The following is a 26917-nucleotide window of genomic DNA, read 5'->3' on the forward strand; positions in this document are numbered from 1 at the left end:
AGAGCCCTGCATTTGAACCAGGGATGCTTCAGCAGAAAGGGAGCCGGGCCAGGAGAACATGTTGCTCTCTGCCCGTGAGCCTTGTGACCCTTAGTCCCTGCTACTTAGATCCTGTAACTGTCCTGGCTTCTGTCTTTTCCAAAGCCTGCCTGTTCACTTTTTCCTTCATTTCTGTAAATATCCTCCCAATAAATTACTCTAACTTCTTAATTTGTTGCTTCTCCACAGATAGCTACTTCCTCAGCCCTATGACTCCCAGCCTGGAGTCATGGAACAAGAAGTGAATATGGGCAGAGAAGGTTCAAACCACTGAGGGGCTGGGTGGTGCTGGACTCAACTTATTCAAGCATGAGAAACAGGAACAGTATCCTCTCACAGGGCAGGTGTGTGGATTTCAGTGAGACGAAATATCTGCTCCTATGAGATCAAGGACTTTGATTTATTCTCTGTTGAATCCTATCAGTGCCTATCACAGAACACAGAAGGGGGTCAATAAATATACCTTGGCTTAACGGGTGTATCTGAATCTGGAAACACTTGAGAAACTCCAAAATGTAACATGAATTGCTGTATCCATTATTCCCAGGATGAAGAGAACAGATTCCTATTCTTACCCTCAAAGTTTTGTGTTGGTCTTGCTTTCTCCTTCTTTCCTTGAATCTTTGCCCTAAGTCTCTGTTGGAATCCAGCTAATTTGCCTTCTGACTGATTTCCTGAAATTAAAAAAAAAAAAAAAAGCCACCCTTCTTAAGTGGAGGGAGGATGGGTCAATAATAGGATGGGGAGAAAGAAGGATGTCCTTTATTTCTTTTGTCCTACCTCATTCAGTGGTCCGGAAATTGATGCCGAGATGAGCATGCCCATCTTGCACAGAAACAGAGCTGTGAAACACTAAGTAAATGTTTCCCCGAGAGCCCAATTAAGAAATAACTCAGGGCAAACCGAGGGTACAGTGGTAGAGAAATAGAGGGAAATGATATTTCTTTAAAGGACAGAGATCCCTGAGCAGTGTTGGAGAAACGCAAGGGGCAGTGATGTTCATCAGATGTTGAGTTTCAGCCTGGGGGTCACAAGGTTCTATCTAAGCCAAAAGGCTTGGGTGCCTGGCTGGCTCAGTCGAGCATGTGACTCTTGATCTCTGAGTTGTAGGTTCGAGCCCACCATGCGTGTACAGATTACTAAAAAAAACAAAAACAAAAACAAAAACAAAAAACAAAAACCTTTTGGGATGCTTGAGTTCACTCAGGTCATGATCTCAGGGTTTAGTAAGCTAGAGTCCCTCATCCGGCTCTGCAGCATGGAGTCTGCTTGGGATTCTCTCTCCCTCTTTCTGCCCCTCTCCAGGTCATGCTCTCTCTCAAAATAAATAAATAAACTTACAAAAAAAAACCACTTTAATGTTTATTTATTTTTGACAGAAAGAGAGAAAGAGACAGAGCATGAGCGGGGGAGGGGCAGAAAGAGAGGGAGACACAGAATCCAAAGCAGGCTCCAGGCTCTCAGCTGTCAGCACAGAGCCGGACGCGGGGCTGGATCTCACGAACCTCCAGATCATGACTTGAATCGAAGTCAGACGTTTAACCGACTGAGACACCTAGGCGCCCCCCCCCCCCGCCAAAAAAAAAAAGAAAAAAACTTTAAAAAGGGCGGGGGGGGGGTGTAGGCTGAAGGAAAACTCTCAGTTGCTTCAGTGTGAAGGGAGCATGAGAAAAGCTTCGTAGTCTTCAGCAAGACGAGGCATCAGAGCCTGTGAACTGGGAACGACCCCATCTCCTGGTCGATGCTGCCCCCTGGAGGTCGATGTGGATGTCGCGGCTCCCTTTCACGCAGTTATGTCTCATCCGGGTCCCGAGAGACTGTTGGATGAGCGTTCTTATGGATTCTCCCGGCGAGTTCCATGTCCCCGAAAACTATGTGCATACCTCCGGGTTCCCTCATCAAGGGTCTCCTCATACTACAGCACTGCCCCTCAGTGAGCCCTGCAAAATAACGCGCTTACCGCTCGTCTGAATATTTGGGTTCGGAGATGGATAGAAGTGTCTGTAGTGCGCGAAATCAAAGTGCCTGCCTGCACAGCCCTTGTCCCATCCGAACATTAGTTGACTTTCGATGAAGTCTCCTGTCTTGGAGGCAGTCCCCCTCGACCCTTTCTCTGGGAACCTGCTGTTTTGTCAAAGCGGCCTGTGCCTCCCCTGTCCCAAGTCCCAGACCCTGAGCGAACCTCCTTCTGTGCCCCTCACGCTGAGGCTGCAGTCAGATCAAATGTGATGAACATCTGGATCCGCTAAGGTTGAGAGCTAAAAGTGGGGAGGGTGTAGGTGGGCGAGGAATGAGGAGTGGGAAAGGAAGGCGGAGGGACAGAGAGTTCCGGGGGAGAGCTTGCGGGCCCCTCTGAGCCCAGCACACCAACCTAGCACGCGGCAGGCCTCAGAGAATGTGTGGGGCAGAGTCAGTCAGGGTAAACCTGGAAGCACGCCGAGAGCAGGGAGCAAGGGGCGGAGGCGCCGGGTGAGGTCAGTTAAGGACACTGCCCTGGTTCCGCCTCTGAAGCATCTGGCCCAATCAGGAGACGCCGACAGTCCCCCCAAATCACCCCGTCCCCGCCGCACTTTAGCCTCCGGCGCCCAGGCTCTCAAAGCAGTGAGGAGGCAGCTTTGATGTCCGGCTTCCAATCAGAGTGCGGCTCTCGGAGATGGGGCGGAACCCAAAGAAGGCGGGAGCGAGAGAAGGCACCCCCATCCGCCACGCCCCCACCCCGCAGCAGCCAATCCGGAGAGTCTGCCAGGCGGGACAGTTCCTACTCGGCCAACCCGCGCGCCTACCTCTCTCTCCACCTCCCGCGCCCTGGGCGGTTAAGGACCCAGCCTTCAGACTCTGGCGGCGCCTTCCAGGAACCCCCCCCACCCCGCCCCTGCCTTGGCAGGCCGGGCCCGCATCCAGAAGGCCTAAGCGGGAAGCAGAAATCATTTTCCTTCCATCACTCGCTGGGACCTGGGAAGGAATCCTCAGGCTATAGGGGAGGAGGAAACATCCTCAATTACCATCCCTCTCACCCCTAGTCTGTCTGTGCCTTACCCCTTAGGACTTGAAGGCGCCTCCGAGTCTCTCCTACCTAGTCTGAGTTCAAACGAGGTGTATAGGTGGGAAGCAGCAGGAAGGCTCCAAGTCAAACATAGAAATGGATGAGACAGACACACTGCAGACCTGTCCTACACCTGCCTCAGTGGTGTAGGTGCTACAGCCCTCCATCAAGGGTTGTGCCAGCCAGAACCAGAGGAGCTCAAAAGCTGATGTTCAAGGAAAGGAGACAGTCCCAGGGTCAGTTTGGGGGCAGGGATGCAAGGAGAGACCATAGTGGGGAACCAAGGCAGCCATAGGACAGTGCCAGAGGCTGCACAGCCATGTTCCCAGCACCTGATGCATTGGCCATCTTAAACAGGGGCCACCTTCCTCCACCAGGCTGGTTACTCATGAAATAGTTCCTGCCTAAAACCAATGCCACCACTTCTTTGGCCTGAAGCAGTTAAGAGTTTATTATCTGGGGGGGGAGGGGGGGGGGCGCCTGGGTGGTTTAGTTGGTTAGGCATCCAACTTTGGCTTAGGTCATGATCTCACAGTTGGTGAGTTCAAGTCCCGTCGGGCTCTGTTGACAGCTGGGAGCCTGGAGCCTGCTTCAGATTCTGTCTCCCTCTCTCTCTCTGCCCTTCCCCCGCCTGCACTCTGTCTCCATATCAAAAGTAAATAAACGTTAAAAAATTAAAAAAAAAAAAAGTTTACTACCAGTACCCCTTCCTTATGGATACCCATCAGAAGGGAGGTAAGCCCAGGAGGTAGCCTGAGAGGAAAGGTGACCCTGGAACAGAGATGGGGCCACTTGAAGGCCCAAGGAGGAAAGAGGAAGGAAATGGGAAAGGTGTGTTACGTCATATTAAATATTTATTGTTTTCTGCAAGCTGACCTTGGAGTAACTCTCAAGCCAGGAGGGGACTGGTTAGTGTTCAAGTTGCTGAGATCTTAGGTCAAAAAGCCATAGAAAAGGGGCACCTGGGTGGCTCAGTCATGTTCTCTTGGTTCATGAGTTCAAGCCCTGCATCGGGTTGCTGCTGTCAGTGCACAGCCCGCTTGGATCCTCTGTCCCACCTCTGCCCCTCCCACACTTACACTCTCTCAAAAATAAATATTAAAAGAAAAAAAAGGCTACAAAAAACAAAACACTGGGGGTGGGGCCAGGGGAGAGGAATCAATGACTTGGAGGCAGTTTCACCTTGCCACCAATTCCAAGAGCTGGGGCTTTTGTGACTCAGGACATGGTGACAAGAGTTGAGTAAACCAGAGACCAAGGCAGTGAAGGTTTTACTGGGGAAAGAAAACTTAGGTGTATGTGTGTGGGGGAAGGATGGTGAATGAAATAGGGAAAATGATAAAGGTGTTTTGGAAGGCCAGGGGGAAGTGGTCCTGGGAACCTGAAAACAAGGAAATTCAGCTTATCCTGATAAGGCAGGGTCTGGGGAATGAAGGCAGGGTGAGGCATGTCAAGGACCTGGGAGGCAGAGGGAGAACTGGAAAGGAAACCCCAGGTGAAGAAGAGTCTGGGATAGGGTACAGAAGTCCATGGAGAAGGCCGGTGGATCCCAGGGTCCGAGACATCAGAAGTTGGGCTTGTGCTTCTTGAGCTCCACCATTAGATGATGAATATTGATGAGCTCAGCCCTGGCAGGGAGAGCTCGGAGCTGGGGCTGAGAGAGCACACGGTGGAACCGATGATAGAGCTGGATCAGCTGGGTCAAAGCTCCCTGGTCAGAGAAAGTCATGGAAGGATCATGTGGGGTGGTGAAGATGATGTTAGGAATCAGGCTAGGGCTCATCCAGAATTCTGGGCATGCTGGTAGTTGACGATCAAGGGTCACTTGCATGATGCGAGCCCAGGGAAAAGAGAGGGAAAACAACTAGTGACAGAGTGGGGCAAAGTGAGGGCTGGGAGTTGTTAAGTCACCTGGATGATACTGGTCCCATTTCTGAAGTTGGTGAAACTCCGCATTACATCCTGACTCAGAGACTCCACTGATGATTTCCAGGAACTACCAAAGCCACGGATCAGCTGAGTAACCCGGGCTGATGGCAGGAGGAAAGAGAGAGGGTGTCAGAGAAGGACTTGGCTAGGGTGATCTTTGTCCCAAAGTCCTCCCCCAGGCACAGCCTTCCTCAGCATCCAACCCCATTTTCCTACTCTACCCTCCTCATGGGATCTGCACCCTCTCATTTTTCTTTTCCACTCACCTTACCACTGAACCCACCACTACCACATCATCCTCATACCTTCTTCCCCTCGAAGCCGCTCAGCCTGTCCACGCTCAATCAAAGCCTCCGCTTCCTTCACAAATGCCACCAGACCTCCAAAAGGGGGAGACAGCAACTCTTCAATGAATTCCTGTAGAAATACACATATACACAGGGTCAAGTGGCCCTGGTGTCAGCACCTTTCCTTGCGGATCATGACTGACCGGGTCCTCAGAACACTCCCAGAGCAAGTTATATACTTTAAGACACCACTGGTCTCAGGGGTAGGGGAAATCTCCAAGGATCCCCTTCTTCAAAAACAAAAACCAAAAAACTAAACTGGAGCTGGAAGCAGAGTAATAATAAATTGGGGTCAGGGCCGGAACCAGAGGGGTGGGCGGCTGGGAGAGGCAAGGCTACCAGAAGGCAAATGGCCATAGCAAGTCTGCTATCTGGAAATGGAGGGAGTCTGATGGCAGACTCAGGTGGAGAAGCAGAGCCTGGGTCTCTCATGAGAACCTCAAAGAGGTACTGATGTAGATCTAAGTGGATTGCGTCTTTCAGCTATTACAAAGGCAGAGACAAATCCTCTTGAAAGAAAATATCCTCAGGGTGCCTGGGTGGCTCAGTCAGTTGAGCTTCCGACACTTGATTTCGGCTCAGGTCATGATCTCAGGGACATGGGCATCAAGCCCTGCATCAGGCTCCATGCTGAGTGTGGAGCCTGCTTAAGATTCTCTCTCTCTCCCTCTGCCCCTCTCCCCAGCTCATGTGTTCCCTCTCCTCTCTCTCAATCTCAAAAAAATAATTAATTAAAAAATAAAATTACTGAAAAAAGAAAAATATCCTCAATCCCATTTTAGGCCCATATGACTCCCCCTGATCATAAGATCAGGCAATCAACTCAAAGATCACCAGACACATAAGAAAGGAAAAACTACCATAAGAATCAGTACAGATAGTAAGCAATGGACTTAGACCTGCAAAGATTGCCAACATCAGAACTATCAGATACACAGTGGTTGTGCATTCTGTATGAAACATTCAAAGAAGCTAAAAATATAGACACAAAGATGACCACTCAACAAGATTAGGAATGGGCTGGTGAGGTGGCCCCCGATTCTAAACTTTTTTTTTTTTTTTTAACGTTTATTTATTTTTTTGAGACAGAGAGAGACAGAGCATGAACAGGGGAGGAGCAGAGAGAGAGGGAGACACAGAATCCGAAGCAGGCTCCAGGCTCTGAGCTGTCAGCACAGAGCCCGACGCGGAGCTCGAACTCATGGACCGTGAGATCATGACCTGAGCCGAAGTCGGACGCTTAACCGACCAAGCCACCCAGGCGTCCCCCGATTCTAAACTTTTAAGAATTTAGATAAAATAAGCTAAAACTATGTAAAGCAAAATTTGATAGAACTACAGTAAAAAAGTGACAAGTCTACAAATTTCAAAGCATCTCTTTCAACTACTGATAAGTACACGCAAAAAAAAAAAAATCATTAAAGATGTAGATAATTTGAACAATACAATTAAAAAGCTTGGATCTCCACACTGAGCAATTACAGAATACACATCCTTCTCAACCATGCATGGAGCATTTATAAAAGTTGATCATGTACTAGGCCACAAGTGCATCTAAAAAAATTTCCAAAACTCAGTACCAAAAAACCCCACATTCTCTACCTACAATGTAATTAAGTTAGACATTAATTTAAAAAAAAAAAACAAAAAACCTTTGATAAATAAGAAAACCAGTTTTGGAAATTTTAAAATACTCCTCCAAAAATCTCATGGATCTAAAGAAGAAATAATTGAAATATTAAAATTCTTAGAACTGACTTATTTCAAAAATGCTACATATTCAAACTTACACAATTCAATAAAAGCGATACTTTGAGGGAATTTCATTGTTTTAAATCTTCGGAAATGCTTTTGTTGGCAAGTTCTATGAAACTTTCAAGGAAGAGATCATTTCAACCTTAAACTCTTTCAGAACAGAAAGAAAGAAGGCATATTTCCTTTCTACCTCCTCCTCCGAATCCAGTATGACTCTGGTACCAAAACCATACAAAGACAGTACAAGGAAAGAAAATCAATGGCCAGTATCACCTATGGACAAAGAAGCAAAAATTCCAAATGAATTAGATCAAATCCAGAATGGTTTAACATTCTTGTTTTTTTTTTTTAATTTTTTAACGTTTATTTATTTTTGAGAGACAGAACACAAACAGGGGAGGGGCAGAGAGAGGGGGGAGACACGGAATCCGAAGCAGGCTCCAGGCTCCAAGCTGTCAGCACAGAGCCCGATGTGGGGCTCAAACTCACAAACTGTGAGATCATGACCTGAGCTGAAGTTGGACGCTTAACCAACTGAGCCACTCAGGTGCCCTTAACATTCTTTTCTTTTTTTTTTCTTAAGTTTTTTTTAATGTTTATTTATTTTTGAGAGAGAGAGAGAGAGAGAGCACGAGCATGAGTGGTGGAGGGGCAGAGAGAGAGGGAGACACAGATCCAAGGCAGGCTCCAGGTTCTGAGCTGTCAGCACAGAGTCCGACATGGGGTTTGAACTCACGAACTGTGAGATTTATGACCTGAGCCGAAGTTGGACACTTAACCAACCAAGCCACCCAGAAGCCTCTGGCAAGGTTTAACATTCTAAAGTCTACAAATGTCATAAACCATAAAACTGATAAAGAAGAAAAACCATGTAATTACCTCAACCACTGCAGAAGAAAAAGCATACGTTCTTGATTAAAAATTCAACACCCATTCATGCTTTCAATAAACAGTAACTTCTGGCCTACTGTAAATTAAACACCAAAGTGTTGGTGAGGATGTAGAGAAAAATGAACCCTCGTGCACTGTTGGTAGAAATGCAAACTGGTGCAGCCACTGTGGAAAACAGTATGGAGGGTCCTCAAAAAATTAAAAATAGAATTACCATATGATCCAGTAATTCCACTACTGGGTATTTACCCAAAGAAAACAAAAACACTAATTTGAAAAGATAATATGCACCCCTATATTTATCGCAGCCTTATTTACAACAGCCAAGATATGGAAATAACCAAAGTGTCCATCAACAGATGAAAGGACAAGGAATATACAATGGAATATCAGCCATAAAAACGAATGAAATCCTGCCATTTGCAATAACATGGAAGGACCCTGAATGTATAATGCTAGCTGAAATAAGTCAGTCAGAAAAAGGCAAATACCATATGTGATTTCACACATATGTGGAACTTAAGAAACAAAACAAAGTCAAAAAAAGAGACAAACCAAAAAGTAGACTCTTAGACACAGAGAACAAACGTGGTTGCCAGAGGGATGGAGAGTAGGGGGAAGGGTGAAATAGATTAAGGAAGTTCAAAGTACACTTATCTTGATGAGCACTGAGACATGTATTGAATCATTATATTGTACACCTGAAACTAATATAACACTGTATGTTAATTATGTTTGAATTTTTAAAAATGAAGTAATTATTGATAGGTAATGAAAAACTAGTAATGATAATAACTCTTGGCATGCTAGGGATTGAAAGGAATTTTCTCAACCTGAGAAAGGGTAACTATAAAAAGCCTACAGCAATGTTACTCTTAATGGGGAAATGATGAAAACATTCCTTTGAAAACTAAGAAAAGATAAGGGTTCTCACTGTCATCACTTCTACTCAACTATTCAGCTTTGTGTGGAGGTACTAGCCAGTACAGGAGGAGAATAAAGACATAAGAAATTAAAGACTTAAGGATTAGAAAGGAATAACTAAAACTGTCATATCTACATAGAAACACGCACACACTACCTCCAGAAATGTTTAGAAATAAAAAGTTAAGGAGGTGGCTTTGTATATGGTTGATACACAAAAATCAATAGCATTTCTTTTTTGTTTAAATAATTTTTAAGTTTATTTATTTATTTGTCTATTTATTTAGAGAGAGAGCATGCGCACGTGAGCAGGGGAGGGACAGAGTGAGAGAGAGCATCCCAAACAGGCTCCACACTGTCAGCACAGAGCTCCATGTGAGGCTCCAGCCCACAAACCAGGAGATCACGTGAGCCGAAATCAAGAGTCAGACACTTGGGGCACCTGGGTGGCTCAGTCGGTTAAGCGTCTGACTTCGGCTCAAGTCATGATCTGGAGGTTCGTGAGATCCAGCCCTGCGTCGGGCTCTGTGCTGACAGCTGAAAGCCTGGAGCCTGCTTTGGATTCTGTGTGTGTCTCTCTCTCTGCCCCTCCCCTGCTCGTGCTCTGTCTCTCTCTCAAAAATAAACATTAAAAAAACGAGTGTGACACTTACCCAACTGAGCCACCCAGGCACCCTCAAGAGCATTTCTACACGGCAATTCAAACAACAAGAAAATTTCTTTTAAAAATGATAATATTTAAGTAACAAGTTTATTTAAAAGGCAAATTCTAAAAGAATAGATCAGGAAGTCTGAACAATTTGAAAGGAAAAAAGTTAGCAATTATTCCTAGTACTCCTAGTAATTATTCCTGAATGTGGGTTTATTCCTAATAGGAATAACTACAGTAACAACTCCCAGTACACTAGGGATTGAAAGGAATTTTCTTAACCTGATAAAGGGCATTTACAAAAACACAGCAGCATTATTCCTAATGGGAAAGTGATGAAAGCATTCCTTTTAAAATCAGGAACAGGACAGGGGTTCTCACTATTGCACACTATTCAATTGTTCAACATTGTCAGAGAGGTCCTAGCCAGAAAAGTAAAAGATCAAAGATGTAAGAAATTAAACACAGAGAATTAGAGAGGATTTATTTACTCCTAGTAGGATGAAATCTATATATTACACCTACCTAGGAATAACTGACAAAAGATCTGCAATGTCTTTGTGTTGAAAATTATAAAAGGTTATGAAAGGACATTAAAGACGGGGCGCCTGGGTGGCTCAGTTGGTTGAGTGTCCAACTCTTGATTTTGGTGCAGGTCATGGTCTCACAGTTTGTGAGATCAAGCCCTGCAATGGGCTCTGCACTAGCAGCTTGGAGCCAGCTTGGAATTCTCTCTCTCCTTTCTCTCTGCCCCTCCCTTGCTTTCTGTCTCTCTCTGTCTCTCAAAATAAATAAACACTAAAAACAAAAAGTTAAAAAAAAAAAGACATTAAAGAATATCCTTAAAAATGGGGAGCCCATGTTCATGGATGAGACGTTTCAATACCATAACTATCAATTCTTCCAAACTGATTCAAATTGATCAGTGCAATTCCAATCAAAATCCTTAACGGACTTTTTTAAATGTCAAAATTTACAAGCTGACTGTAAAATTTATATGAAAAATCAAGAGGTCAACACTACTCAACATACTCCTAAAAAAGGTAGAATTTGTGTAATAATATAGCATAATATTTGCATAATCATAGAGCATGTTTGCATCGTTATAAAGCACAATAATTAAAACTGCATTGCAGGTTAGACAAATTGATCAATGGAATAGAATAGACAGGCAAGGGGTGCCTGGATGGCACAAGTCAGCTAAGCGGCAGACTCCTGATTTGGGCTCAGGTCATGATCTCGTGATTTGTGAGATCAAGCCCCGTGCTGGGCTCTGTGCTGACAGTGCAGAGCCTGCTTGGGATTCTCTCTCTGCCCCTTCTCTGCTTTCTCTCTCTCAAAATAAAAAAAAAAAAAAACATAAAAAAAAAAAAGAACAGAGACAAAGACACATTTTGCTATCTGACAGAAGCACACTGTGTATGGAGAAAGAAAGAGATTTTCTATAGTTCTGGTTCCATCATTTTCTATACATAAAATATTAAATTAGATTCCTACCTCACATCATACACAAAATCAATTCCAGGTAAATTTAGGGCTTAAACGTAAAAACCAAAATTCTACATTAACAGGAAAATGTAGTATAATATTTTTCTGACCCTGGGATAATGTAAGACTTTTTTTTTTTTTTAAGTAGACTTCACACCCAGCACAGAGCCCAATGTGGGGTTTGACTCATGACCCCAAGATCAAGACCTGAGCTGAGATCAAGAGTTGGACGCTTAAATGACTGAGCCACCCAGGCGCCCCAACATTTCTAACAAGACAGAAAAATAAAGATCAGTAAAGTCAATCATATTAAAATTAAGATTAATTTTAAGACAATTAAGATAATTAAGATGAACAATTAAGATGTCCATCTTAAGACAACATAAAAAAAATAAAAAGATAAAACACCGAAAAATATCTACAAACTATATGATCAAAACATTGGTTTCATAAATAAAATTAATACAAAAAAACTTTTATAAATCGAAAAGAAATACACAGGGGCTCCTGGGTGGCTCAGTGTCAGGTTGTGAGTTTGAGCCCCACACTGGGTGTAGAGCCAACTTCAAAAAAGAAAATAAAAAACAAAAACTTTAAAAAAACAAAACTAAATAATTATTGCCTTACCATACATACATACATACATACATACATACATATATACATATGTGTGTGTGTGTGTGTGTGTGTATATACGTATATATATACATTTTTTTTCTTTCTGTTATGTATTTTTAAAAGCAAGAACATGGTAAACACAACATATAGGTCAAGGGGAGACCCTGAGAAGTGAGGAAATGGAGTGAGGAAGAATTCAGTGTTTGATGCTGGTTATTGCCAAGGCATGTAGTGGCTTCAGGAGCACGTATATCATAAAAAAAAATACAAAAGAAAATAAAGCTGACCAATAGTTGCAAGTCTGTGTACCTAATATCCTTTAATTGCCACACCCACACACAGACACACACAGACACACACACAGAACTGAAAACCACACAAGACCATCCTTTCTTCTTCCCCACACCCCTACCTGCGTCCGAGCATTGAGCAGCTGCTGGAAACTCTCAACCTCTTTGCTGTCATCTGCAGCCCGCTCCTAAGGGACGACAAAGGGAAATCTCAAGTGTGGGGAGAAGCAGCCCTTCACTTCAGGATATCCCCTTCCTTCCGCATTTACTGTACTCGGCCAGGCACTGTGCCAGACGCCAAGAATAAAACATGGAACAAAACCAACATCATGTCTGTCCTCAGGGAGCTAACAGAGCAGTAGGGGAAGCCAAACTCTCCAGGTGGGGAGGAAGGGAGAAGCAGTGTCTGTACCATCAGCACACCCAGCATCATGTCGTAGTTGTTGATCAGGAACACCAGCTGCTCCTTCCTTGAGGAGAACTCAGCTGCCACCCGCAGGACAAAATTCTCCACTTCCACCTGGGAAAGTCAGAAGAAGGAGGTGACACAAGTGGAGGCAAGGGCGCACGGCCCTCCTCACACTCAGGTGGCTGCGGCAGCTGGGCTGCTGGGAAGGCTGTCCTGTCCGCCCTCACCTGTAGCTGTCCCAGCAGCTGCATCGTCCGCTCGTTGGGAATTGTCTGATTGATGCTGACAAGAGCAGAGGAGAATTCTGCATATCGGCGTGTGATCTTGGGGAGACAAAGTAGGAAGAAAATTCACACCAACCCCCTGCCCGAGTCCCTGGGAGCTGGCCAATTAACTCCTACCTCCCATCCCTCTAACCAACAGTGCCCAGCTCACCGAGTTCACGCGCACTCCTACATTGCCCCCTCACACAGTGTGCCCAAATATCCAGCCAGGCCCACAACACAACTGGACACCTGGCCAACCCCACAGTGAAGCTAACAGCCCTGCCTTTCAGAACCCCTTTGTTACCCTTGTCCTGTCTTACATAGTGGGGCCGAGTATCCAGCCCCCCAAGGCGCTGAGGGTCAGTGCTTCGGACACTCTGGACGTTCATCTCCAGGATCAGCTCAAACCGTGGCCAGAGCAAGGCAAGCACCTGCTCCCAGTACCTGCAGGCTTAATCAGAATCAGAGATCAGCTGGCAAGAAACAGGGGGGTCGTGAGGAGCAGTGGGTCATGTATGGAATTGTTGAATGAGCATATTGTGCACCTGACACTAATAGAATGCTATATGTTAGCTAACTGGAATTAAAATAAAAACTTAAGAAGTCAGTAAGAAATGGGGGGGGGGGGGCAGGGGAAGAGTTTCTGTGGGGGGAACCCAATTAACAGCTGATGGCTGGTAGAAGCAGGACTGGTATGAAAGGTGAATCAGAAAGCAGTACTATCTCCAGGCAGATGAATGGGAGTAAGAATCAGGTATCAGGTCAGTAGCAGTCCAAAGGTCAGGGCAGGGTCATGTAAGACTATGGGTTCAAGGGCAGTGGGCATCAAGGACCAGAACTCAGTGACCTGTCCAGAGCAGGAACATCCCTCTTCGCTGCAATGTTGCGGAATCGGAGAACAATGTGGATACAGAGAAAAACAGCAATGGCATCGTAGCAGTCAGTGAGATAGGACTCCAGGTGTTTCTATGATTCAGGGACAAACAGAAGATTGGAAAAGAATGTTACTGTGTCATTCCCAGAGGCTATGGACAAATGCATGTGCTCCTATGGGGAGGTGGCACTGGAAGGAAGGGAGGGAGAGGTGTGATCTCTCAGGAAATGGTCCCTCCTTCCCTGTCCACTGGCCACTCACATGGTCCTGCTGCCTTGCCCATCAGGATCTATGATCACAAGCCCATCACAGCAGAATTCAGGGCTGAGCACTATTTCGGGGGCCCCTCTGTTTTCAGATGTTACTGCCTGAGTGTGGGTCAGTAGTAGGGGTAACCTCAGGACCCCAAGCTTTGAGGGTTTCATATACTCTGCGAGTATGAGGTTTAGACATTTTAGAATAAGGAAATCCTGGTTTCAGTACCACCACAGCTAGGACTCCACTAAGGTGTTAAAGAGGACTGAGGACAAAGAGGTCTAAGGGCACAGGAGCTGGGGATCTCACCAGGGTCATGCTGAGTGTACGGCCCATGACAGCATTGAAGAGCTCGTGCGCAGCCGAGCCAGACACAACAAAGAATTCACAGATGAAAAGATATTCACGGCAGGAATTGTCTAGGAGGGCGTAGTGCTGGCTGCGGAAGAGGGCCTCGAAGGGATACTAGGATGGGAGGGGTAAAGAAGAGAAACAGAAGGGATGGATCCCAACACTGACTCCCCAGAGACAGAGCTGGAAAACCATTGAGCTTGGGTAATGAGAGCTCAGGAGGCCCTTCCCATCTGACCCAAGTGCAGACTGAGAAAGAGCAACCTGAGTGTGTACTGAAAGGAGGAGGGGGGACAAGGGGCACAAGAGAAGAACCTACCCCCACCTGCCGTTTTTATGCATGCATTCACCTCCACAACCTGCCTCATGACATGTCACGCCCCTCAGCCAGTCTCTCCCTCTATACGCCCCAAAGTCAACAGTCTTAACCCTCCTCACATCACAGAACGCTCGGGTGACCTGAGAAGGCCACTCCCAGTTCTAAGGAAATTGATACAGGGACCTACAGCATGGGTGGCTTTGCCCAGTCTGGCCTCCCCCACCCAAGGCTCAGCGTCCCCTCGTGACAGACTCTTGTTCCTTCTCCTACCCTCTGTTCTCCCCGCTGTGCAGTGTGGGGCACCAGGATGGGGGCCTCCAGTTCAGTGGGGGAGATGACAGAGCCACGAGTCCCCAGGGTGAAGATGGTGTTCCTGCTGCGGAGGGAAGGCTTCGAGAAGAATCGTGAAGGGTCAGGGAAAATAATAAGATCACAACTGTGACAGACTCAGAGACCCAGTGCCTTCAGGGACTGGAGGCAGCTAGACACAGCCTAGATGTACTTCCTTCCCAGTACCAGGACCTCACTCTACCTGATACTTGTGAATGGGCTTCAGAGAGCTTCTATCCTCCCTGATACCATATGCAAAACCATGTGTCAAAATGATGTGTGCCTTTTTCTGGGGAGGAAGGCCACAGCCTTCATCACATTCTCAAAGGTTTTGGTTACAAAGAAAAAGGCAAGAAGCAATGCCTTTGAGGCTGAGCTGGAAGTACCCTCCCTGTCAAGGGCTAGTATGTGGGTTCCTCAGGTCTAGGATATCTTTCTTTGCTGTGTCTTCCACGCCCATTAGATCATCCTTCTCAGCCACTTCCTCGTACTAGAAAAAAGAGAAAAGAGAACTGGTAACCATCTCTTCCTATAGTGATAAAAAATTTTTGTCTACTGTCCAGCCTTGCCCAGAGGTGGTCCCTCTTCCCAGCCCACGTTCCTAGGAATGCCTCTCTCCCTGGCCTCACCTGCACCTTCATGAGCCGCCCCAGGTAAGAGCGATAATAAGACAGGTAGATCTTGCTCAGTGTTTCCACATATTCATCCCTGATCTCCTTTGCTGTTGCTCGTTCATTGCCCAGTAGAAACTGATAGAAGAACCTGGAGGGGCCAGGGATGAGTCAGTATCCCTGCCTCCCCAAGAAAGCAGACACTGCAATGGGCTGCTCAATACTTCAGAGGCCATCCTGAGCCCTTCCTTCAGGTGGTGACCTGTATTTCAGCAGTGCCGTCTGGGGGATCTGATAGTTGGTCATTGGTTTTCTGAAGGAATAAATCTTCTGCAGGATGAATTCTCGGATCTTCGTCACTGCCTAGACACGGGGGACCAAACACAGGGCATGAAGCTGCAACCTTATTACTGTTCAGGAAGTGGTGGGGGAAGTACCAAATGTTAAATATTGGAGGATGAAGGGTAGAGAATACCTCTTCAGTATTTCTTTAAATTTTCAGGGGAAGCCAGAGACGTGAGGATGAGGTCTGCCAGGTAAAGGTAGGGTGAAGTTTTGGGGAAAAGCTACAATGAGCGCTGCCAGGGAAATCTAAGTTGAAGGTGTCAGGAAGAGTATTATCATCTCTGGGCTATCATCCCCATCTCTCACCTTGACCCGGAGCCGGTCGAGTATGCCTCTGACATCTGCACAGGCCGCTGTGCCTCTAGCCTCCTGCTCTCGGACTGCAGCTGCCTTGGCATCCAGTTCCTGTAGCTGTTCCAGGAACCTGGGCTCTGTCACTGGGGCCTCCAGAATTGCCCTGGGTAGCAGGGATGGGTGGAAGGGGTTAGGAGGGAGACCCAGACATCCCTAGACCCCAAACCGTATCCCTTATATCCACCGTCTCCTCTCCCTTCTCACACTGTATCACGTAGTCAGGATACATGCACAAAGTTCCTGGAACCTCTCCCCCTGCTCCCATGCCCATAAGCCTTGAAACTGCTCACTACATGCCTGACCCTGGATGATTCCTAATCTTGGATGCATCAAGATTGAAAGGGCTGTCAACCCACCCAACAGTTTCTGGAAGGCACCTGATGACATGAAGCCAGGAGACCCACGTGATAAGTAAGGTAGGTCACCCCAGCCCAACTACCTGCTACAGACATTGTGACTCTTCAAACTGGCAACTCACGTGATCAGAGCAGAGGGCACTATCAGACCATCGACAAGTTCCCCAAGTTTCCCCCGAACTGCCTGGCGGTTTCGAAGCCGAATGTTCATGGCTCCTGACTGTTCCTGCAGTGTCCGGATCTCAGAGCTGATAGAGCTGAGGTCACTCTGAAAAGCTCCCAACATCTGCTCCATGCGCTGGGGGGAGGACAGAGATGTTGCTGGAGCACCACAGGGTAGGTAGGGGACAAATGGGCCACCTAAGTTTATTGAAGTCTTCAGTATCAGCCCATGAGGGTAGCAGGTGATGAGGTAAAAAGCACCCCAAAGGTCACTGGCAAGCAACATTAGTTATGGCAGTAACAACAAGAAAGGCTGCTGAGGTCACCCTGAAAATGAATCTAACTATCCCCATCTGAGGCTGATGACCTAAAGAATGGCACCAGACACCATGATCTGGTTCAGGGTTATTAGGGATCACAGGTCATGGTTACTAACCTCAAGAACAGCATCGCAGGCTGTAATCTGGTTGTGCAGAGATGCTATGTTCTCACTCTCTTGGATATCTGACCCACAAAAAGTCAAGGGGCCTCACCATAAAGTTGGAGATTCTCAGACCTGCAGGACATCTCCAGTTTCTCCCTGAGATGACAGAAACTTCAGAGAGAAGATGTCAGCCCCCACCCCCACCCCAGGCTGCCTGCACCATACTCCACAAAATCCCTATTTTAATAACATCACCCATTTTCTCTACTGGAGGATACAATCCCGAATGGACTTCTGCTCAATCTGCTGTAGCTCCAGCTCAACCTGCTTTGAATAGTGTCGGAGATCCACGCCCTGGGAGAACAGAAACATAGCAGCTTAGGAGAAAGTCACAGTGAAGGGACACTGGGACAGAATCAACACAGGACTAGAGAATAAGACACCAGGGTAACATTATAAGTCCAAGAGACTGTTTCCTTTTTTAATTATTTGAAGGGAGGGTAAGTGGAGGGGCAGATCAGTATAGCCTAAAGCCTCACCGTTTTAAGAGCTTCCTTTACTAATTCATCCTCCAGATTTGCCTGAATGTGAACTGGAAATAGAAGTTTATTGTAAGGGTCCAGCTCCACAGCTCCCTCCCCCAACTGAACATCTGTCCACCAATCCCAGCCTTATTATTTCCAGCCCCCTTGCCTCTCAGATCCTCATAAGCAGTCTGCATCCACCTCTATCACTTACCATCCACTTCATCCAGGATGAATTCATCAGAGGAGATGTCCAACTCTCCAAGTTGCAATGGCTCCTGAAGACCAGGACCACCCCCCTGGAGAGAGACAAGTTAATGGGAAAGGACACAGGAAGAACATAGGGAGAACAAATATAATGGGATAATCCGCAAACCTTCATGGCATGGTGGGAGAGGGGAGAGGAGGACGGGCCGGAGTTTACTAGGGAGCCATAGGTACTGAGTCAAAAAATTCCAAGAGTTTCACATTGTACCCAATCTACTACTTGGGGCTTATAGGTAGGGAATACGACAAAGAAACAGGCAACCCACGGAGAGTAGAGGTGTCCCAATGGGAAAAATCAGGAGTTGCAGAGGACAGAGCAAAACTTACAGTTGAATGCAGGCTTTTCCAGACTCCTGCTATCTCAAGTGTTCTATCAACAATCCCTCTGGGGAGCACCAGCCTTTCTAGAAACGTCAGCTAACACATAGCTTTTACCTGCGTGCCAGGTGCCACCCTTCATATACTCATTCATCTCACCATAATAACCAACAATCTATATGGTACGTCTTATTATTTCGTTCACCTTATATGTGTATAAAGCACGACCGAGAGACTGGTTAACTTGCCCCAAGACACACAGCGTGTAAGTGGCAAAACTGGAATTGGAACCCAATCTGACTATAGAAGCCATGTTCTTAACCTTTACACTACACTGCTTCTCCATCCTGCCCCCAAATCTGGAAATTAATTGAAATTGTGCCTCTGGGGAAATTGACTCTTGGCCACTCTGTTTCCGGCTCAGACTCAAGTCGGGTCCCAAGGAGGGGGTATGGAAAGCCAAACAGGTAGCATCATCGGTAGCAGTCGGGCTCCCACCCTTGTGCCTAAACCCAGCCCAGGCCTTTCTGACTCGAGGACGACCGGACAAGACTCCGTAAGAGAAAGAGCCCCGCGTTCTCACCAGCGGGCCCTCCTCCTCCTCCATATCTGAGGCCCCAGCCCGCAACATCAGCTCTCGGGCAGCTGCCGCCATGGTCGCAGCAGCGGTCATTCCGCGCAGCCTCACTTCCGGCAGCTGTCAGTCGCCGAGTCCGTCCCTGGAGTGGAACTACAAATTCTAGAAGGTCTTGAGGAGCGCGAAATCGTTCCCAGATATTTGAATTAAGTTGTTTGACTCCAACCTTCCCTCTTCAGCCCTCACCACTTCACCCAACTGAAAACGGGAATTGGAAGTCTTAAGCACTATCCCATCCCGGAACCTTTGCCGCTCTCACACCAAAGAACTTTACGAATTGTAAAGGGAGGCAGCACCGGAAGTTGTAGCCATCAATAGCGACTCCCAGAAGTCGACTAGGCTCTGGCACAATTTCCTGAAGCGCTCCTGCAAGATAGCTCCGCCTCTTCCGTCTGGTAGCTATATAAGGGTACGACGTCACTTCCGTTCTCTCTTCCACAGGAGGCCTACACGCCGCCGCTGGGGCCGCCGCCATGGTAAGCTTGGGGTTAGTGGCGGGATCTGGCGACATCGGAACTGGGACACAGAAAGTCTGCTATTAGGAGGCCGGAAACGGCCTATTCTCCGGGTTCGTAACTTTCTGTGTGAGTCTTTGGATGGCGCCCCCCGGGGAAGAATAACTAAAGACATCTGGGGAGTGGGCCAAAGGAAGAGTCCCTCCCAGAGCGCTCGAAAGCGGCGAAAAGGTTGGGCGTGAATGGGGACCTCCAGTGTCTGCCACTCAGAGTGTACTTTTGGGAACGGGCAGAAGACCTCCCCCCTCCTAAAGGTTGCGTTTTCCTGGGCCTGAACACTTCATGTCCTGTTGTCTGCAGCACTGAGGAGAGTTTGTTGTGAGAAAACCGAAGGGGGGGAGGGGGTCGTTGCTCCCTGTGTGACAAGCTTAACGTTACTGTTTGATAGTAGTTCATTCGTGATGTCTGGTTTCTCCCCCAATCTCTGTCAGTCTCTAGTAATCCCTGAGAAGTTCCAGCACATTTTGCGAGTACTCAACACCAATATCGATGGGCGGCGGAAGATAGCCTTTGCCATCACTGCAATTAAGGTAAAGTAGGGTAAGGAATGGAGACTAAAAATGATACTTAGGTTAAGACAGCTGTAAGTGAGGCAGGGTTGAAGAAACACACGTCCCAACTAGCTGGGTAAAAACAAAAGAATGGTTAAAAGAGTGATTAATTCCACTAATCCCTCGCCACGTTCACCCCAAAAGGTAAGTAAAGAAAGCCAGAGAACAGTCTGAGATACTTGTAGGGGAAGGGGAGTGGGTTCCCTTGTCTACCAGAATTCACTAAAATTTTACTGGACCATCAGCCATGATCCTCTTGTGAGGTTTGTTCTAAATTTGGTTTCTGATTCCTACAGGAGTGCATCATAACAGCAGCCATCACTGTGGGAATACATACACCTTAGAAATTGTATAATTGCACATGGGGGGGGGGGTACATAGAAATGCCAACAGATTCCCAGCATGAAGAAACCAATAGTTGTGAAGTAGGAGGGTGTCACTACATCATGAGCAGGTTGTTTAACTCTGATGCCTGAGGTGAATGAAACGCATTTCCTGTTTCTGTTGATGGGAACAAGTGTTTGGTTCATTGTGTGAATTAGGTCAGGGAGCACAGGCTTGGATGATTCCCTTCACCAACCTGATGAACTGGCCTTCCAGATGGAGACATTATTGTATTGTAGTTTTTGGCCCGTACGTATAATTGTGGAATGGCTGAGTGTGTTTTCTCCCCTTCTGTGGACATCATGGGGGCAAGGATAGTCCCTGTCTTGCTCACAGTCCCCTGCTTCTGGTGCATAATTGGTGTATTTATGCAGTGTTAGGGAATGGATCCAGGATACTGTAGCCTGGTTTCAAAAAAATTTAAAGGAGACAAATATAAAATAACTTGTTAATTTAGAATTGTATATCCTAGCTTTGATTCATCAGATCAAATTCCTTTGCTTTTTCATGTTACACTGCAGGAAGCACAGCCTTTGTTTTTTCTTAAACGGTGTGTAAAAAGATTGCTTTCTTTGGTTATTATGTGAAACTAGTAAGATGGTATAAAATATAGTACCTTTTCCAAGCGTTGGTATGAGGCTAAAATGGGATAGTGAATACAGACAGGCACAGCATAGAGATGTATATGGCAGGCTCAGTTCCAGGCAATAAAGTGAGTCAAATGAATCTTTTGGTTTCTTGTTGCATATGCAAGTTATATTTACACTGTAGTCAATATTAAGTGTGTAGGATTATGTCTAAAATGTGTGTACCTTGATTTAAAAATACTTTATTGCTGGAAGAAATGCTAATCATGAGTTTTCAAGGAGTCATAATCACAGATCACTATAATGACTATAATATTTAACTAAAAAGTGAAATATTGTGAGAATTACCAAAATGTGACACCAGCACAATGCTTTTAGGGAAATGGCACCGATAGATTCGTTTGACACAGAATTTGCCATAAGCCTTCATTGTGTAAAAGAACAAAAACCACAATATCTGCACAGTGCAATGAAATGAGATGTGCCTGTATAAAAGATGGTGGTGGCTAATGGAATGCTTGTGTTAATCCCTTTCTCTCTGCCTCTTTGAAATTAACTGGTTTTGTATTTACTTTCATTAAATGTGTGTTTGTAGCCCACTTAACAATTTAACCAAAGGACTTAAAGGTAATTTGTGAGTTTGGTAATAAGTCTCTTATTACACTTTGCTTATCACTGGGAAAGGTTATTCCTAGAGATAGACGATACAGAGGTTTTTGCTAATTGTGTGGAGAGCCAGCAAATGCACCTAGCTCTTTGGTGAGAGAACTAAAGCTTGGAGAGGGTCTTTTCTAAGGATCCAGAATGGGGGAGGGGGGGTAATAATTAGAAACTGGAAGAAAGTGGAGGCTGGGTATGAGGAGGGATTCCTCAAAAAAAAAAAAAACAAATGATAAGATTAATTGGATGGGGAAGGATGAATGGAAACTGACTCAAGCAGAAGAGGATATTGAGAAATAATACAGACCTTATCAGCTTATTGTATACCAACGAACCTTTCCTAATTGTTTTGTTTCCACTTGAAGACTTTTGCTGTGTCTGTTTAAGGTTGGCTGGTGTTCTGCCTTTCCTCTAAATCAGGGTGATACTGCCATCTGTGGGTTACTTGGAAACCTGGGAAGTAACCCACTGGCCATGTTTGAAGAATTCAGGTCCTGTCCCATGAGTAACACCGCATTAAATACTTTCTGAGAGTAATATTAATTTGGTGCCAACTCTTCTATTATATGGTCTAGGCCATTGGGCTACAAATAATGAGTGATGGTCCCCTGAGTATACTCTTCTGGATGGAGAAAACAGAGGTGGTCTCCTTGGCTGAGAAAGGGGGATCTAGGGTCCTAACTTAGGAAGTTGGTGAGTTTGTATCAGTCTGCAAACAGGGCTTTCAAAAATTTTAGCTTAACAGCAACTTTTTAACTTGATTATGGAAAAACTTTAACATTGAAAAGTAGAGGGCAGAAAATTACTAGCCCCTATGAATATCGTCTAAAAATATGAACTCTTGTTTTATCTACACTCTTCACTATCATTTTAAAGTAAACCTCAGACATACTATTTTATCTGTAAATCTTTTATTTTTTTCACATTTATCTGTTTCGAGGGAGAGAGAATGCCAAACAGGCTCTGCACTGTCAGCGCAGAACCCTATGCGGGGCTTGAACCCACAGACTATAAGATTATGACCTGAGCCGGAAGTCAAGTTGGACGCTTAACTGAGCCACCCAGGCACCTCTATCTGTAAATGAGAGGCTTAGACTTTAATATCTTCTGATAATTTGATATTCCAGGTCATTTCTTACAGAGAGGAAATAAGTCTTCGTTTTCTGGGGCTACTGAAACAAGCTACTTCTTGGCTTAAACCAACGGAAAACTTATTCCTATAGTTCTGGAGGCCAAACATCCAAAATCAAGGTGTGAGCTCCCTCAGAAGGCTCTAGGAATCAATCTTCTGGTGGTTGCCAACAGTCCTTGCTATTTCTTGTCTTGTAGCTGTGTCGCTCTTCTTATTACATGGCCTTTGCTCTGCGTCTTCTCTTTTTGTGAGAATACTAGTCATTGGATTCAGGGCCTGCACTAATCTGGTCTAACCTCATTTTAACTAAGTATATTTGGAATGACCGTTTTTCCAGATAAGGTCACATTCTAGGTGGACATACAGTGGAGTGAGGGGAGGGGCACTATTCAACCTGGCACACCATCCTTCACCATTCAGGTGCAAGTTTGGGTGGCAAAGTACCCGTGTTGATGCCAGCACAATGCCACCAGTGTGTTAGTTTTCTTGAGTTTGGTTTGGGTGGTTAGCTCCCTGTGGCCTGCTCATCTCTGAGCACAGACCATCAAGTTTGTGATCTTAGAAAACTAATCATTGCGATGAGGTGACCTGCCCAAAGGACTATGGCCCTTAGAGACCCAGAGCACCACAATCCCACCCCTTGATCAACCCTATTACCCCAAAAGTCCTTACTCTTGCTGCTGCATCCACGTTGAGAGCCAAGTTTTGGTCCTCCACAATGCAGAGACTAGAAGGTACCATTCTTGGGTGCTGCTGCAGTGTCTTAAGAGCCATCACTTGATGAATGAATGTGTTGAGCAGTATGAAAAGATGTGCTTTCTTTTGGACCCGCTCCTGAATAAAACCTTTTCTGTTTAATGGTTAGGCTTTGTATCTAAAAAAGTATAGTGCAGTGGGCGGTTGCAGGCTGAATAGTGGGGCTTACAAACAATAAAAAAAATCAGACTCAACCCCAAATTACAAAACCTCTCCTCAGGGTGTAGGGCGAAGATATGCTCATGTGGTGTTGAGGAAAGCAGACATCGATCTCACCAAGAGGGCAGGAGAGCTCACTGAGGATGAGGTGAGGACAAGGAAGGGGGTGCTGTGGGCTGGGCCTGCCTTGGAAGGGAGGCCATCTGTATCTGACCTTTGTCCTGCTTGACAGGTAGAACGTGTGATCACCATTATGCAGAATCCACGCCAGTATAAGATCCCAGACTGGTTTTTGAACAGACAAAAGGATGTGAAGGATGGAAAATACAGCCAGGTGTGTATTGAAATGGGAGAGATTAGAGAAAGGCAGGGTGTCCCATTAGAATTAGTCCTAGGAGGTCAGTGGGTAAAATGTTGCTCTTCCAAATCCAGGTCCTGGCCAATGGTCTGGATAACAAACTCCGTGAAGACCTGGAACGACTGAAGAAGATTCGGGCCCACAGAGGGCTGCGCCACTTCTGGGGGTGAGTGGGGTGGGAGTCTCCTCTCCCTGCCTGCCCCTAGACTCCCAGAGGTTTCTCATGCCCCCCAAGTGTTTCCTTTATGTTGTGTATGACCTGTGACCTTTCTCTCTTCTCACCTGCAGACTTCGTGTCCGAGGCCAGCACACCAAGACCACAGGCCGCAGGGGCCGCACTGTGGGTGTGTCCAAGAAGAAATAAATCTGTAGACCTTGTCTGTTAATAAATAGTTTATACACCTAAGTCTTCTTTGTATGTAGTTCTCTCCTTTATTCTGGGGACACTGATCCGGAAAGCTACCACAGTGGGCCCTTTGGGTGTTTCTCCTCTCAGTTGATGGCCTCACTCAGCTACCCAAACCAGGTGCCCTGGGTCTAGGGTAAAGCAATGGCGTTGCTACTCCCCGTCCTACCAGAGGTGGCGCACCCTCTTGGGTTCCCACCTTCTAAGGTGTGAGGCAGAGAAAACACTCGGCCTAGAGGGGGAGCCTAAGCCAATTTCAAGACAACCAAGGCGCTCGGGTTAGCGCGTGGGGCGGTGTGGCAAGTGTGAGTACCATAGGTCTTGACCAAACCTAGGTTTCTTAAGGAAAAAAAGAAGTGGCCCGCGGAGACCCGGAGAGTTGTGAGCTTCCCCTACCGAGGCAACCCTATAAATCGCTGACCCGGAAGAGCTGGGCTCCGCAGCAGAGCGAGGGGGCGCTTGCGTACTTGGGGAGGGAGGCCGCGGCTGGTAGGCTGCCCCGCGCCCGCCTCTGCGTACGAGGCACACTGATCCGAATCCCATTCGCGGTCGCACAGAAGCCCCGCCACCGGTATTTCGCTTGCCTCTACGCTTCCGGGAAGGCGGTGTGCACGCGCCACTACACTCTCCGAGGGAGGAGGGCGGGACCCAGCCGCCACCGCGGGTGGAGGAGGGGCGACTGGCGCTGTGGCGAAACCCCGCCATGGAGCCGAGCTTTGGGACGGCGGGGCCCCGACGACAAGGTAACCTCCCCGCAGCTCCGGCTGTGCTACCCCACAACCCCCGCGGCCGCGCCGCCTCCTGGGCTTAGGCGCCCCACTCCGCTCCCGGCGCCGGTACTGGCCGCGCGCTCCATCCCAGGCGTGGCCGGTTACGGACCCAGATCACGGAGATCTGGGGCTTCCGCACTCTAACCGCCCCCATCTTTCCCTCTAGGTCCCTTCTGATTACGCCACACCATGCCCCTCAGCCTCTTCCGGCGCCTTCTCCTTGCTGCCCTGATGCTGGTGATTATTTGGACCCTTTTCGGGCCCTCAGGCATCGGGGAGGAGCTGCTGAGCCTCTCACTGGCCTCCCTGCTCCCGGCGCCGGCGTCCCCAGGGCCGCCCCTGGCCCTGCCCCGCCTCCTGATCCCCAATGAGGAGGCATGTGGGGGTCCCGGCGCCCCACCCTTCCTGCTCATACTGGTGTGCACAGCCCCAGAGAACTTGAACCAAAGAGACGCCATTCGGGCTTCGTGGGGCGGGCTGCGCGAAGCCCGAGGGCTCAGGGTGCAGACACTCTTTCTGCTGGGAGAGCCAAGTTTGCGACATCCCACCAGGGAATCCCACGAGATCGACCTGGCACGAGAGGCAGCGACTCGGGGAGACATCTTGCAGGCGGCTTTCCGGGACTCTTACCGGAACCTTACTCTCAAGACTCTCATCGGGCTGAGTTGGGCATACAAACATTGCTCCATGGCCCGCTACATCCTCAAGACGGATGATGACGTGTTTGTCAACGTCCCTGAACTGGTATCGGAGCTGGTTCGGCGAGGGGGCCGTTGGGAACAATGGGAGAAAAGCATGGAGCCTCCAAGAGAGAATAAGTTTGAAGATGAAGAGTGGGAAGAAAGGTCCATCTTCAGGGGCCAGCCAATGCCTCTTTTGTACCTGGGCCGTGTGCACTGGCGGGTGCACCCCTCTCGGACACCAGGGAGCAAACACCAGGTATCAGAGGAGCAGTGGCCTCCCACCTGGGGCCCCTTTCCACCCTATGCCTCTGGCACAGGGTATGTGCTGTCAGCTTCTGCCGTGCAGCTCATCCTGAAAGTGGCCAGCCGGGCACCCCCTCTACCACTGGAAGATGTCTTTGTGGGGGTAAGTGCCCGACGAGGAGGCCTCACCCCAACCCATTGTGTCAAGCTGGCTGGGGCCACCCACTACCCCCTGGACCGGTGCTGCTATGGGAAATTCCTGCTGACATCCCACAGGTTGGACCCCTGGAAGATGCAGGAGGCCTGGAAGCTAGTGGGAGGCTCTGAGGGAGAAAAGACTGCACCCTTCTGCTCCTGGCTCCAGGGAGTCTTGGGCATCCTGCGGTGTCGGGTAATAGCCTGGCTTCACAGCTGACAGTGTCTGGGGCCACAGCAGAGTGAGGAGCTCAGGGTCTAGCCAGCACCCCTCACAGCCGTCTCTCGCTCAGGCCCACGGCAGGGGCCCTAGCTGGCTACAGATGGCCACTTTCCGCTATCAGATGCTCAGTCTATCACTGAAGATAGAGAAATCGAGGGGCCTGGCCTGCCAGCCCCAAAGATGTCACCAGGAAGAGCAAAACAATGCTGGGGTTGTTCTCTCCAGCCACAGGAGAGGGGCACAAGCTCCTCAATAAACTTGTCTCTCTACCTCTTCGAGTACAGCGTGGTCGTCACCAGGAGTCCAAGAACATATACCCGGGGAGCCTGGAGGCTGCCAGACCATGCTGGATGGGAAGGACCTCTCCAGGGACATGGGAAACAGAGGAGGAAGGGCCCTAAAGAACAAGGCTAAGGCTATAGTGATGAGATATGAGGTGGGGGTAGAAGCAGGACACCGTGACCCCTCAGATCCTAGAGTAGTCCCATGCTGGGCACAGGGAAGGGAACAGGTCCTGAGA

At 47.5% G+C, this 26917-nt stretch overlaps 3 protein-coding genes across 5 annotated transcripts; 2 read left to right on the forward strand and 1 right to left on the reverse strand.

The window, feature by feature from the left end:
* Positions 1–3914: 3914 nt before the first annotated feature.
* Positions 3915–19077, reverse strand: VPS52 (VPS52 subunit of GARP complex). 2 transcript variants are annotated; one of them, XM_047859215.1, is made up of 20 exons: positions 18722–19077; positions 17768–17852; positions 17569–17621; positions 17308–17383; positions 17042–17109; positions 16566–16741; positions 16040–16190; positions 15651–15751; positions 15407–15539; positions 15210–15267; positions 14718–14851; positions 14087–14242; positions 13496–13614; positions 12969–13092; positions 12610–12705; positions 12386–12493; positions 12096–12161; positions 5317–5428; positions 4994–5112; positions 3915–4793 (listed from the first exon to the last, which is right to left on the reverse strand). In XM_047859215.1, the coding sequence occupies exons 1-20, from the start codon at positions 18809–18811 to the stop codon at positions 4647–4649; spliced, it is 2172 nt and encodes a 723-aa protein (XP_047715171.1). In that variant the 5' UTR covers positions 18812–19077; the 3' UTR covers positions 3915–4646. The 2 variants fall into 2 exon arrangements, 1 of the variants encoding a protein (XP_047715171.1); XR_007152233.1 differs by lacking the exons at positions 3915–4793; positions 4994–5112 and adding an exon at positions 7149–7386.
* On the forward strand, positions 18787–24283 carry RPS18 (ribosomal protein S18). 2 transcript variants are annotated; one of them, XM_047859217.1, is made up of 6 exons: positions 18787–18794; positions 19722–19820; positions 23581–23667; positions 23752–23853; positions 23952–24043; positions 24166–24283. In XM_047859217.1, the coding sequence occupies exons 1-6, from the start codon at positions 18792–18794 to the stop codon at positions 24239–24241; spliced, it is 459 nt and encodes a 152-aa protein (XP_047715173.1). In that variant the 5' UTR covers positions 18787–18791; the 3' UTR covers positions 24242–24283. The 2 variants fall into 2 exon arrangements, with proteins under 2 accessions (XP_047715173.1, XP_047715172.1); XM_047859216.1 differs by lacking the exon at positions 18787–18794 and adding an exon at positions 19164–19251.
* A 468-nt stretch (positions 24284–24751) lies between these two features.
* On the forward strand, positions 24752–26666 carry B3GALT4 (beta-1,3-galactosyltransferase 4). The gene is made up of 2 exons (XM_047859711.1): positions 24752–25026; positions 25220–26666. Exon 2 carries the CDS (start codon positions 25243–25245, stop codon positions 26392–26394), a length of 1152 nt encoding a protein of 383 aa, XP_047715667.1. The 5' UTR covers positions 24752–25026; positions 25220–25242; the 3' UTR covers positions 26395–26666.
* The last annotated feature ends 251 nt before the right edge of the window (positions 26667–26917 follow it).

Source organism: Prionailurus viverrinus, chromosome B2 (assembly GCF_022837055.1).
Source record: "Prionailurus viverrinus isolate Anna chromosome B2, UM_Priviv_1.0, whole genome shotgun sequence".
NCBI classification, from domain to species: Eukaryota; Metazoa; Chordata; class Mammalia; order Carnivora; family Felidae; genus Prionailurus; species Prionailurus viverrinus.